We start from the raw sequence: 13,397 nt of genomic DNA, 5'->3' as shown, positions 1-13,397 counted from the left end.
AATGTCAAGTTTGTCAAAGATGCAAGACATAAAACTTACAACATGGTGGTTTATTGCAGCCTTTGCCAATTCCTAGCAGATCCTGGAGTGATATCTTCATGGATTTTATTGATTCCTTGCCATGTTTAAAGGGGTTCTCTGTTATTTTGGTAGTAGATAGACTCACAAAATATGCACATTTCTTACTTTTATCTCATCCTTATATAGTTGTATCTATGGCTGCTATATTCATATATCAGGTATTCAAGTTATATGGTATGCCAGCTACCATTGTAACTGATAGGGATGTAGTTTTTACAAGTGATTTTTGAAAAGAGATGTTTAAATTGCAGGGAACTAGACTACACTTTACCTCTACCAATCATCCACAATCAGATGGACAGACTGAAGTGGTTAATAAGTGTGTGCAACAATACCTAAGATGTTTTGTCAGTGAGAAACCAAAATAGTCGATGCATTGGCTTCCTTGGGCTGAATGGTGATATAAACATCAGTTCACTCATCTACTAAAATGACTTCATTATAGGCATTATATGGTGCTCCTCCTCCCACTTTAATTCAATATGTTGATGGTACTACTCATAATGAAGCTGTGGGAATGGAATTAAAGTCAAGAGATGAGATATTAATTATGTTGAAAAAGAATTTGCTTGATGTTCAGGTTGCTATGAAACATCAATATGATAAGCATCATACTCAAAGGAAGTTTCAGATGGGTGATTTTGTTTATTTGAAAATGCATAAATATAAGTAGCAGACTGTGAGCCAAGTCAGTAGATCCAAGCTAGCAGCCAGATATTGTGGGTCATTCAAGGTTCTGGAATGCATTGGGGAGGTAGCTTACAAACTTGAGTTGCCACCAAACTCATCAGTTCATCCAATATTTCATGTCTCAAGGCTGAAGAAATATGTTGGGCCTAATTCTCAAATTTCTCCCGTGTTGCCATTAGTTGATTCGCATGGGATTTTCAAGATGGAACTAGAGGCTATACTTGACAGAAGAATGACTGTTGTGGATAACAGGCCTTTTATCGAGCTGTTAGTGAAGTGGCGTGGTGTAACTAAGGAAAATTCCACTTGGGAACCTGTGGAACAGTTGAGAGCTCATTATCCTGACCTTGTGGGCAAGGTCTTTCAAAGGGAAGGGCAGTTGTTATGGTCAGTTCAATAGATGGAAGAGGGATAAGTGCTGAATCTAGAAGGGAGCTTATCGGGTGTATTACAAGGGAGTTAGTTACTTGTTAGTTGATCATGTGTTAGTCTACTTGAGGGTTAAATGTACTATTAAGTCCTCATTTACTCATTGATGATTACTATAATACCCTTAGTATTCAACTGCCATTAACAGACGTGATTGTCTATAAATACTGAAGCCTTCATTTGTATCGATTACATTGAAAAGCTAATAAGAATTCCTTTAGAGGATCCTAATCCCTCGAAGAACAGAGTGTTCATTGAATCATTTCCATTGTTGTGTGATAATTCTCTAGTATACTGTTATAGAAGGAAACCTTGAGTTTGCTAATGCATCCACAAGGCAGGTAGCCTCTCTATCTACAATCTATATACGTCTTTAGATGATCTTGTAACCTCATAATGTCTGTCCAAACTTGAGCTGAAATGGAAAGGTGGGCAAGGTATATATCATGTTATGGTTAATAAGCTTTGCTCCACCGCAATCACTGGCAGGCAATAATTCATTGTTCAAAACTGTACTATACCTGATACTTCAATAATCAAATGTACAATAGTGTTTGTGTATATATATATACACACACACACACAATAGTGTAATTTCGTAACTAGGCAGGATCATGACAACTTACAAAGTCAAACATCACGGACACGTTGCATTTCTTCTTCATCTTCATCTAATATTATTCAGATAGGAGAGAGAGAGAGAGAGAGAGAGAGAGAGAGAGAGAGAGAGAGAGAGAGAGAGAGAGATTGTTGGAAGGAACTGTTGATTGAACCTTACAAAAATAGAAAAGATACAAATAAATCTTTGGAAAGAAGCTAAAATGAGCATATTTCTAACAGGTTGTGATGCCACTTTTCAACCAATATTCAAATTGACAGAAAATGAAATGAAGGGAAAAAGTCGCTTGAGAAACTAGAGGTTCTTGATATTGGATTAGTACTGCTCCATTACAAGTAAGAACACGATCAACATGGCTCGAGCCCAAGGCCTGAATGTCCATTTCTTGTACAGGAAAGGGAAGTAGTCGTTTAGTGATGTTAGGAATTCGGCGACGACAGAAAATCCTAGAAGTAAAGAGGAAGATGAAGATGAAAGTGAGAACAAAAGATGGGTTTGACGAAATGAAGTGAAAGGAAGACTTGAACAAGAAACAACATTGTTGGGATTCAAGTGAAGCACATCATTTTGAGAAGTTAAGCAAAATAGGGCGTTGGGGTAAATTTTGGAGGGTTGTTGAGAATTGTACGCAGCGTTTTAGCTAATGTGTAGTCTGTAGTGGTCTTTGTAGTACGCAGTGTTAGGACTTCAAAATACCAAACGATGTGTTTAGTTTACTGTCAAGTGTTTTTGCACATCGAAGCGCACCAATAGGTACACTTGTATCGTTTAATGAAACGGTGCGTTTTCATTTTTATGGGATGAACAAGTTTTGGGCGGGGAGAGAATTTGGCATGAAATGGGAAAAATGAGACGAGCATGCCCTGAATTCAATGTTGTTGACTCTAGTCTCCAACTCGAAGACAATTCAGGAAGCGGCAACCTTTGCAACATTGCTGAGCATGACCAATGCTCCGATTCACCCCATGAATGCGATTTCTTTGGCGAACCAAGTGGCAATAAATACGACCCTTCACTCAACTGCAAGACAAGGTCTCGGTCACTAGCGTGCCAGAGCTTCCCCTGCCGAGTGAGCGGCCTCTGGGTAAACAATTGTGCTTGTCCCTGCCACTTGGGGAAAGCACCATCACCTATGTATATATACATATATATATATATATCTATGTATTAGCTAATAATATAAGTATATTGCTTTTGCAATTAAATTAAAATATGTAACATGTAACCTAATTTTGTTTTTTCGGGAGGGGGGGGGGGGTGGCGGCACAGTGCCCCTACATTCTATATATATCCTTTCTTAAGGTGGAGGGAAACCAGTAATTACATAGTGGGAACTTCATACTATATCCAGGTTATACCCAGAAAGTTCAAAGAGCCTAAAACCAGTGACCTCCACTAACAGCAATAGACAAACAATCATCTAATCTGAGGCAGCCCAAGCCTGTCAATGCCAAGGACCCCTTTCAATAGATGGGGAATTGTAGCCATTGACTCCCAATTTTTTGTGACCCCTTGAGATCCCAGCTTTGCAAGGAAGTCAGCAGTTGAGTTTTCTTGCCTATAGATATGCCTCAAGTTAAATAATAGTTGTTGTAAAAGAGCCTGAAGTTCCTCCCAGAATTCTTCCAGGTACCAGACACCACAAGAAGAAGATTTGATCCAATTAATAACCACTTGAAAGTCCATCTATATCTCCACTCTAGTAATGAGTTTTTGTCAAATAATTATGAGCCCATGTAGCAAAGATAAAAATTATGCACTTGTGTTTGTGCCGTGCCCAATGGAAGCTGCAAATGCTACGATCAACCTCCCAAATTCATCTCTTACTACCCCCTCCAACACCTGCCATGCCAGGATTTCCTCTACTACTCCCGTCAACATTTAGTTTAAACCAACCCGAACGTGGTTTTTGCCAAGCAACAAACAAAACAGGTTTAACCTTTGGGGCTTTATAGGTATGTTCATATCTGCAAGGACTCTTTCATCCCTTACACTCAATGGTTTAACAGCCTTAAGCTTTTCACTTAATTTCCCAATCTAGTACTTTATTTGTCTCCAAGTTTCCTCTATGTTAATGCGTCTTCCTTCCATTCTCACACTACATCTTCTTAGCCACAACTGCCAAGTGGCTATAGATGGGATTATACCGATTAGTTGACCTTTTGTAGTGAGCTTGGAAGCTTTGTTAAACCAAACTTGCACCACCTCATACCAGCTTTGGAACTGTCTCCCAGGCAATCCAATTTGTTTAGCACATCTCTCCCATACTGCCTTTGCCACCTCACAGGTAGCCAATACATGGTTAAGGTCTTCATATCCTCCTCTTTCATAATAGTTACACTTTGAAACAATAGGAATACCTATGCATCTAACATGGTCATCCACACTTAGCACAATGTTGATGCTTTTCCACATGGTAATAGCAATATTTTTGGGGAGACTCGAGTGCCATATCCATGGGGCCCAAGTCAGTTTGGGAGCTTTGACCTTCACTACCTCCCAGACACTTTTTGTAGTAAAAATCTCATCTTCCTTGGCCGTCCAAATAAGCATATTCACTCCTTTTTGGCGACTCAAAGATTGCACTATTTCTCCTATTTTTGGACGCCAACAAGACTAGTCAGAAGATTTATATCCCACTCATCATTCAGCCTGCACTCCTTCTGCTTTCGACTAGGACTACCATTAATTGGTAAAGTCTCACTAAGAGTCTCCTCTCCCAACCACTTGTCAAAACAAAAGGATACCAAACCTTCTTCCAGTCTCCACTTTGATTTTTCCAGGATGGATGGGACACTTCTTAATACCATTTTCCAAAATCAACTACCTTTATTCGGATTTATTAAGGAAACATGGTCATTTTTTCACATATTTTGCCTTAAAAAACCTTGACGATAGAGAGTTTTCCGTTAGTAGCCTCCATGCAAATTTCATATGAAGAGCTTTTTGCGTATCCTGGAGAATCCATACCCCAATGCCCCCTTCCTCAACTAGCTTACATATTTTTTTCCAAGCTCTCCACTGTCTTTTTCGTTTTCCATCCTTATAGCTCCAGAAAAAATCACTAAAGCACTTATTGATGTGTGCTATGATAGAGTTTGGTATTTGTAGGATGGAAAGGAGATGAATAAGGATACTATTGAGTACATGCCTGATGAGTAGTAATCTAGCTCCATTAGACAATAAACGGGCGGATCAACCTCCAATTTTCTCCTGAATTTTCCCCACCAACTCCTGAAAATGAGAAGCCTTTAATCTTCCCTCTATGATAGGTATTCCCAGATACTTGAAAAGAAAGGATCCCTTTGAAAAACCTGTGAGTTCCAATAGCCCCCGTCGTCTTGTTGTGGATATGTATTTAGAGAAGAACACAGAAGTTTTCTCTTTACTCACCACTTGTCTTGACCAAACTTCATATATCGCAAGCGTCTCAGAAATAGTGCAGAGAGATTCTTTACTACCATAGCAAAAATCACTATGTCATCCGCGTACAATAGATGAGAGATAATGGGAGCCTCTCTAGGATGATAAAATGGTCTTATTTTTCCTTCTTGAAATTTTTTCTTTAGCAACCTTGAGAGAATCTCTTCCATAACAATAAAGAGATAAGGGAAAATAGGATCCCTTGTCTCTGACCACGGCCCCTTGAAAATAGCCTTTAGGAGTACCATTCATAACCAAAGAAAACCAAGGGAAGCAGATACATAGTCAAATCAAACTACAAACCTGCTGAGAAAACCCAAACGTTGCCAAAACATTGATTAGGAACTCCCAATCCACATTATTATATGCTTTAGCCATATCAATCTTCAGGACAACATTCTCACCTCTTACATGTTTGTTTATAGACTAAACCATCTCTTGTGTCAAACTGATGTTCTCAATATGCTTCTCCCTTTAATAAAAGCTTCTTGCTCTTGGGAAACTATTCGGGGCAGCAAAGAGGATAGTCGACCCACTAATATCTTTGTGCAGATTTTATAAAATACTGAGTAAAGACTTATGGGTCGAAATTTTTCAAAACCTTTTGGGTTCTCAACCTTTGGAATCAAGACCAAAAAAGAAGAGGAGAGCCCTCTAGGCAGCGGGTTACCTTTGAAGAAGTCATGGATAGCCACTACAACATCCTCCGCTACGATCTGCCAACAGGATTTATAGAAACCCGAGCCAAACCCCTTCGGACATGGGCTACTATCAACTGGAGTGGAGAACAATGCTTCCTTTATCTCTTGGAATGAAGGACTCTCTAGAATCAGCCTATTATTCGATGAGCTCACCACAGATGAAACTATAGAAGCTATGTCAGGAAAAACCCAAGGAGACGAAGCTGCCAGGAAATTCTGAAAATAATCCACAACCCCTAAATGGATTTCTATCGGGGTCTTCAACCATCTATCCTCCCCTATTTTCATCTCCCTTACTACCCTGTGGTTTTTTTAGTCCAAGGCATGGAAGAATTGGGAGTTTCCTTCCCCCTTCTCTAGCCATTTCTGTTTTGCTTGTTGGGCAAGGCGGGTCTCTTCCCTACTTTCCCAAGTGTGTAACTCAGCCTTTGATGCCAACAAAACAAGTTCCACGTCTTCAGGGAAACCAAACTGAAGTTGTTCTACCAAACAAACTATCCTCTCCTCAAGTCGTTGTATGTGATCACTTGTCCAACTAAACACTTCTTTATTGCATCTCCTAAACACCCATTTTAGATATTTTAGTTTTTTTTTTTTCCAGCCTTACCATACCATGGCCAAACTGAGATTTGCCCCAAGCGTCACGCACACAATTATGGAAGAGCTCATGAGAGGTCCACATTTGTTGGAACTTAAAAGGAATAAATCCATACGGCTTATTTCTTTTCCCCAAAGATACTACCAAAGGTGAATGATCCGAACTTTGCCTTGTCAAGTAAGAAAGCAACACCCCTGGTAAATCTAGCAACAAGGACGAATTTATCAAGGTCCGATCCAGCCTTGCCCAACTTCGAGCTCTACCTTGCTGTCCATGACATCATATTTTCTTCATAATTCGCTTCAACCAATCCCACCGCATCTATGCAATCATTAAACTCCCCCATATCAATATTTGGTCTAGGCCTCCCTCCAATCCTCTCACCATCATTACAAATGATATTGAAATCACCCATGATGATCCAAGGTGCTTTAGCAATATGCACGCTATTCAAATCTTCCCATATCTTCCTACGATCCATATATGAGCATTTAGCATATACAAAAGTAATAGCCACTTGCTTGTCCTTCTCTTTAGCTAATATTGTTATACTTTGACCCGTATTACCAGACACAACTATACTCCCACTGGTTTTCCACATTACCCATAATTTCCCTCCATCTCCCTCATTTGTAATACCACCCCTAAAATCCATACTTTGTTGAAGTCGACTCATACTGTGTTCATCAATAAAAGGTTTAGCCACAACTACCACACTTGGTTTATGCCTCTTTATCATTTTTAACAAGTGTTTTCTTAAGGTACCAAGCCTTCTTAAATTCCAATACAGTAATGGATTCATAGGTCCAGTTTGGATGGTATGCTTTTGGCCCTAACGGAGCTCCTATTTTTTACTTCCACTTCCCCTTCTATGTTTGAGCTAATATCATGTTCTTTTTGTAAATTTTCCAATTCATTTAGTTCTTCAGAATCTGATAGGGAGCACCTTACCACAGAAAACAACAAGTCTCCCTCCTGTGTATCTGTACCATGTTCAATTGACCCAATCCCCTGCTGTCCTACTTCCTTGAGGGCCGCCAAGTTAGGCTCCAGAGAGACACAATCTTTCTGCAACCGGTTAGTGCATCCATCTGCCAACTCTACTCGAGGACTAATCTGTACACCAACATCTTCTTGTACCTGCTCTAATTCCCCCTCTTCTAACTCTTCAATCGGTATAGTATCGCCATTTTCCAAACCTTCCTTGTCAGAGCATTGATTATTTTTTGTCCCTTCCATGTCTATTTGCCCACTTGATTCTCCCACGAAAACAACATCATTTAGATTTCTAGTTTCCTCTACAACGACCACATTATTTTCTGGGTTTAATATCAGATTTCTAGTCATCTTTTCCTCTATTGCTGGGCCTTTCTTCTCCCATCTTCTCCCACCAACTACCACCCTCTTATTTCCTTCCTCACGTTGTCTATTCTCTACTTCTGTTTTTTAGATGTACTGCCATTATGTCCTTGCATATTGCAACTTGGGAAATAAGCTGGTAGAGTCTCATATATCACATACTGGTATCAACTTTGTGTGGCCCTCGGAATACCAATCCAAAAGCCCTCTATTGGCTTCAGCAATGCATCCATCTCAATGCATACTCTCGCTCCATCTGTCCGAGTAGCACACCTCGTGTTGTTATCATTACGTAAGTAATTTCCCATTGGCAACACAAGATTACGCAAAAAATCCTCATGATAAAAATTGGGAGGCAACCTAGGAAAAAATACCCAAACAGGGACCAATGATGGTTCCTTTTCCTCCGAAAAATCAGTAGACCATTTGAATAGAGGAAAGGGCGTACCTTTGATGTCGCAGGCCTCCCGAGCAAAAGTTTTGCAAAAATCCTCCAATTTTGCAAATCTGAGAAACACATGCAGTGAAGTCCGCATGCTAGAAACAACTGGTTGAGACACCAGCCCCCATCGATTGCGAATGAAAGCTCGGATTACGTCTAGAGATGAGCGTTGACGGAGAAATTTCATCACCAATGAATATCGGAATGGCTGAGCAGATCTGTCTAGTTCCTCCTTCGAGAAGTTAATATAAGTTTCTCCTCCGATGGATTTCGGCGCACGCAGTGGTATCTCCATTATAGGTAGCGAAATCGGCATCTAAGAAATTGTTTCCACAAAGGTTTAAGGCCTCGGAGGCAGGGACCCTTGAGGGCCCCTGTGGCTAACATCCCCCCAAAATAAACAGGCGAGGAGGACACTCATGAGGCTGTCAAACTTCCAAGCAATCCTTTCTGGCCGCCGCAGTCCCTCCCGATCTAGTTAAGCAGTCCATTGGCAGTAGTTCCACTCGGTGACGAGTAAAACACCACAGGGTTGAAAGACCCTTGGCGGCGTCAATAGTTATATTTTATAATTTGTACAATAATTTGTCGATAAGATTTAATAATTTCATATACTAGTATGTTGGAACCATATATGAAATAGATATATGCTATTATATTTGTCAATAAAAAAAATATATATATAATATCATATTATGTATATGTATTAATAATTTATGTAGGCATATAATATATTGTTATTATGGATAAATATCAACTAACTAGATATTAATTATTTATAAATTTTTAAAATCTTATAATTCAATAGAGGTTCTCCTTGTTAATAAAATTTTTATTTTTAATTTATCTAAGTTATTAATTATTACTTTTTCTCTCATTTTTCAAAATCTTATAAAAGATATTAATTCAAATTATTTTATTAATATTTACAAATTTTTCATTTCATCTCATCTCAATAATTAAAAATAATGCTACTTTACCCACTCATATTGATAAAGAGCATACATATAATATTTTGTTATTACGTACCATGAAGAGACACACAAGGTGTTTGATAAATTGCATCAACCAAGATCAGAGAATTCCACAGCTTATATTTTCTATATTTCCTCACACACTTAAATGTACAATATCACAATGTATTTATAGAATACAATAGCCAATGAAAAGCATTATGAAAAAAAAAATAGAAAGATGATTCTCGAATATTCTTTGCTGTAGAGTTTGTTATGTTGCTGTCATGGAGCCCCCTGCATCTGAATCAGGTTGTTGAGGATTTCTTCCATAAGGATTCATGTGTGTAGTATGTGCTGAGGCATGTGCCTTAATAGAGAGTAAAATCAACCAAAATTTTGTTGATTTCTTATATTTTGTACGTTCGTCTAAGGTTAATAATTATGACACGTTATGACTATAAAGAAAAAATACAATAATATTGTCTCTTCCTTTACTCAAGTAACTTTAAGTTTGTAATGATCATAAAAGGAAATCCTATGCGCTCTAGTTTTTCTCTCAACACAGCCCCCCTCAATAAACTCAAATCAGAGAAGGGGGTTGGAGCTTTGGCTACTCCCTCCCTCTTCCCTTCCTCCCTTATCCCTCATCTTTTTTCTCTCTAATTTTTCTTTTATTTTTCTAGTTTTGTTTGTTTTTCATTCACAGTAGGCGAAATGCAGATATATTGTTCTCTAGAGCCAGGCAACCATCACGGGCCCCACCGCAAGATTTCCAAGGCGCCGATCCTTCAAACGGACAAAAAATCTCGTTGAACGGAGCGGCACATGAGCCACACGCACGGTCCAAAGTGTGCAAGTGACATCCACGCGCCACTGTAAGGGGAGATATATCACCGCCACATGCGACTTTTCTAAAACCAGGGTCATCGGTTTCTTTAAACCTAACGTTTCACCGTACTTCCAGAGTGGCGCTTGAGGGACATGCACCACCACAATCTCAGTGTTTGCATCTTTGATTTCCTCTAGGGTTGAAAATGTAGATCTACAGATTTCCAAGCTGTAATTTGTTATTTTCTCATGTATCTTTTATGCTTTCTTTTATTTCGCTTGTTTTAGGTTAAAAAAAAAATACGTTCTCTTAGATTTTGTTCATAGAGTGTGTCTTCTACTCCGTCCTAGACAGAGTATGATATTGTTTTATTCCGTCTTAGGATAGAGTGTTGTCTTTTAAACAGTTTATCTGTAAAGAGTTACAACAATAGATTAGACCATGTCAATCACAAAACAAATTGTGTATTGAGAAGGTTTAAAAGTAATAGTTAGCTTGTATTATGTATGTCTCGGATCAAAGTTATATGTCTAGTTATGAATAAATGTAGTTTGTTCTTAAAAAAAAAATTGTAATGATCACGTCATTTCTCATCATCAACAAAGACTGCATGCAGATCGATCTAGCTTTACATCTTCGGCGTAAAAATTTGACGATAGCATTTAGAAACGCTTATCTCGTGCATGTGCAGTCGTTTCGAAATGATACATGTATGCATGATCAATTATTTTGAATATTCTCATGTAATTTAGTTGCTTGGAAAAAAAGTTCACGAAAATATTGATCTATATTATCGAAAGGATACAAAAAGTTCCAAGCCGGCCATATTATAGTCATTTTTGTGTAATTTCACGAATGTTACTGTGGGAACTTTTTGTCGTACTATCTATAATTTGTTAGACTTGGAAAAAAATACACTAGCTGTTGCAAATATGTTGAAAAGAATAATATTACTTTATCCATTCAATTTATTCATTTATTTTGATATCTTATATATATTTTTTTAATTTTTTTATTTAATAGTTAAGAAAGTGACTATTAGTATATTAATTTTTTTTATTTTTTAAAAATATTTTAAAATGATAAAAAAAATATAAATAAAAAAAAACAACAAAATAACACCGCTCGCTCGAAAAAAATAATACTACTTTATCCACTCAATTTATCCACTTATATTGAAAAAGAGCATGTAAAATTTTGCTATTACGTACATTCTTTTGTTGAATAAAATCAGTTTTAATTTTTGTTTTCACACCACATGCATTTCATGGCTAGCTTCTTTTTTTTTTTTTTTTTTTTTTTTTTTTTTTTTTTTTTTTTTTTTTTTTTTTTTTTTTTTTTTTTTTTTTTTTAATTATGTTCAGCTTCCTAAGGTGCTGAACATGAAATTTAAATTTTTTTTTTTTAAATTTTGTTGTCTGATCGTGTCATTTGTGAAGAATATGAAACATCTTGTCTTTTTTGTGAGTTGTCTAATTTCTAGGTTCGTTTGTTTTCAGAGATGAGATGAGATGAGATGAGATTAAAATTAAAAAATTGAATAAAATATTGTTAAAAAATATTTTTTAATATTATTCTTATTTTAAAATTTGAAAAAATTGAATTATTTATTTTATTTTATATTAAAAATTAAAAAAATTATAATAATTAAATAAAATGAAATGATATATTTTTTGAAAACAAACTAGATCTCTTTTATGATCACGATGAGTATGTACGTACCCAATTTGCTTTCTTATAATCGAAAACTCAAATATTATGGTTAAGAATTAAAGACCAACTATATTGTTTGTTGTAAAAGAAATATACGTCATTGCAACAATCACGTCAAGCCACCAGCCCCAGTTTAAATTATTGAATGGCAGATACCAAATCATGTCACAAACCTTTTAAATCATATCATTTCACCTTATATTATTTAAATATAAATATTATTTATTTTAATTTTTAATTTTTAATTTTTTCATCTAATCATTATATAATAATTATAAATTTTTTAAATTTTTAAATAAAATATAAAAAATAATTTAATTTTTTTAAATATCAAATAAAAAATTTTATTCTAATAATATTTTAAATTTATAATATTTTTATTCAATCTCTCTATCTCATTTTTTAAACTTTCGTAAAACATATTAATTCAAACATATTAAACATATAAATTATTTTATTAATATTTATAAATAATTTCATCTCGTCTACCGTCCAAATCAAATCTTATTATGCCCTTCTAGGTCTGGTAGTACCACGTGTTATTAATACCAAAGTCTATTTTTTCTCCCATCAAAAAAAAAAAAAAGTCTATTTTTTATTTTTTTAATACATTTGGACAGGGTTTTGACACCAATACCTCTATTTTGAAGATTGAGAATTTGTGACGATCACACCATAGACCTTTGGCCAATAGAATCTAAATGATGCGACAATATCAAGTCATTTCATAAAAAATAAAAAATAAAAATAAAATTATTATACTCACAAAAAAATTTATTATATTCATAAAAAAATTTAATAAAAATAAATTTATAAATTAACATAATTTTATATGATACGTTAGATCTATTTTATAATATAACATATCAATTTGTAAATTTATAATAAAAATAATCTAACATATTATATAAAATTATGTCAATTTATAAATTTATTTTTATAAAAACTCTTGTGCTTACAAAATTTTTAAATATATATACACACACAAAAGAGCGGGGCAATGGGGGCATTTAGCACTGACTCTTTAAAATTGTTTGTAAAGAGACCCTTTATAGCAACAATCTTTGCCTGCCCCTAGAAAGACCACTGTATTGGGTGAGCCATGAGCCATGGACAGCTAAAAGCATCTCATTCTCACCAGGCTTAGGCAACCTCAGCGTCCTGGGTTGTCATTCCAACAGACAACCTTTGGCAACTCAGCTGCAATTAAAGACCATCAGCTAAATCTAGATATTTTCATGTCACATTAAACATATATTGTTATAATTAAGAGTTTAAATAAATTATTTTCTTACTCAATAAAATTTAGAAGATAAATTTTTTTAATTATTTTTCATATAAATCATTGATTTTAAATGATTTTTTTCTTTTATATTTTTACTTTGGATTTTTTATTAAGAAGTTTAATATTTTATAACAAAAAAATTTAGGATCCATATTAATAAATTTATTATTTTTTTTAAATTTAATTTTAATAATTATGGAGAGACCACATCCTTAAAAATAGATAATGTATAGAAATTAAATAAAATTTTAGAACTATAAGAAAAATAAAGT

The 13,397-nt window shown here is 35.5% G+C and overlaps 1 protein-coding gene across 1 annotated transcript; it reads left to right on the top strand.

The window, feature by feature from the left end:
* The first annotated feature begins 215 nt into the window (after window positions 1-215).
* Window positions 216-1,171, top strand: LOC108985779. Its single transcript, XM_018958199.1, has 4 exons — window positions 216-239; window positions 333-392; window positions 527-661; window positions 758-1,171. The coding sequence occupies exons 1-4, from the start codon at window positions 216-218 to the stop codon at window positions 1,169-1,171; spliced, it is 633 nt and encodes a 210-aa protein (XP_018813744.1).
* Window positions 1,172-13,397: the final 12,226 nt, after the last annotated feature.

Source organism: Juglans regia, chromosome 1 (assembly GCF_001411555.2).
Source record: "Juglans regia cultivar Chandler chromosome 1, Walnut 2.0, whole genome shotgun sequence".
Lineage (NCBI taxonomy): Eukaryota > Viridiplantae > Streptophyta > Magnoliopsida > Fagales > Juglandaceae > Juglans > Juglans regia.
The sequence above is the reverse complement of the archived record's forward strand: the minus strand, read 5'-3'. Positions and strand labels throughout refer to the sequence as shown.

Coding starts and splice junctions, on each gene's coding strand:
- LOC108985779 (XM_018958199.1), top strand. CDS start 216: ATGGCTGCTATATTCATATATCAG. Junction 393..526: donor CAGATGGACAGACTGAAGTG/GTTAATAAGTGT, acceptor ACTTCATTATAG/GCATTATATGGTGCTCCTCC. Junction 662..757: donor AGAATTTGCTTGATGTTCAG/GTTGCTATGAAA, acceptor TATAAGTAGCAG/ACTGTGAGCCAAGTCAGTAG.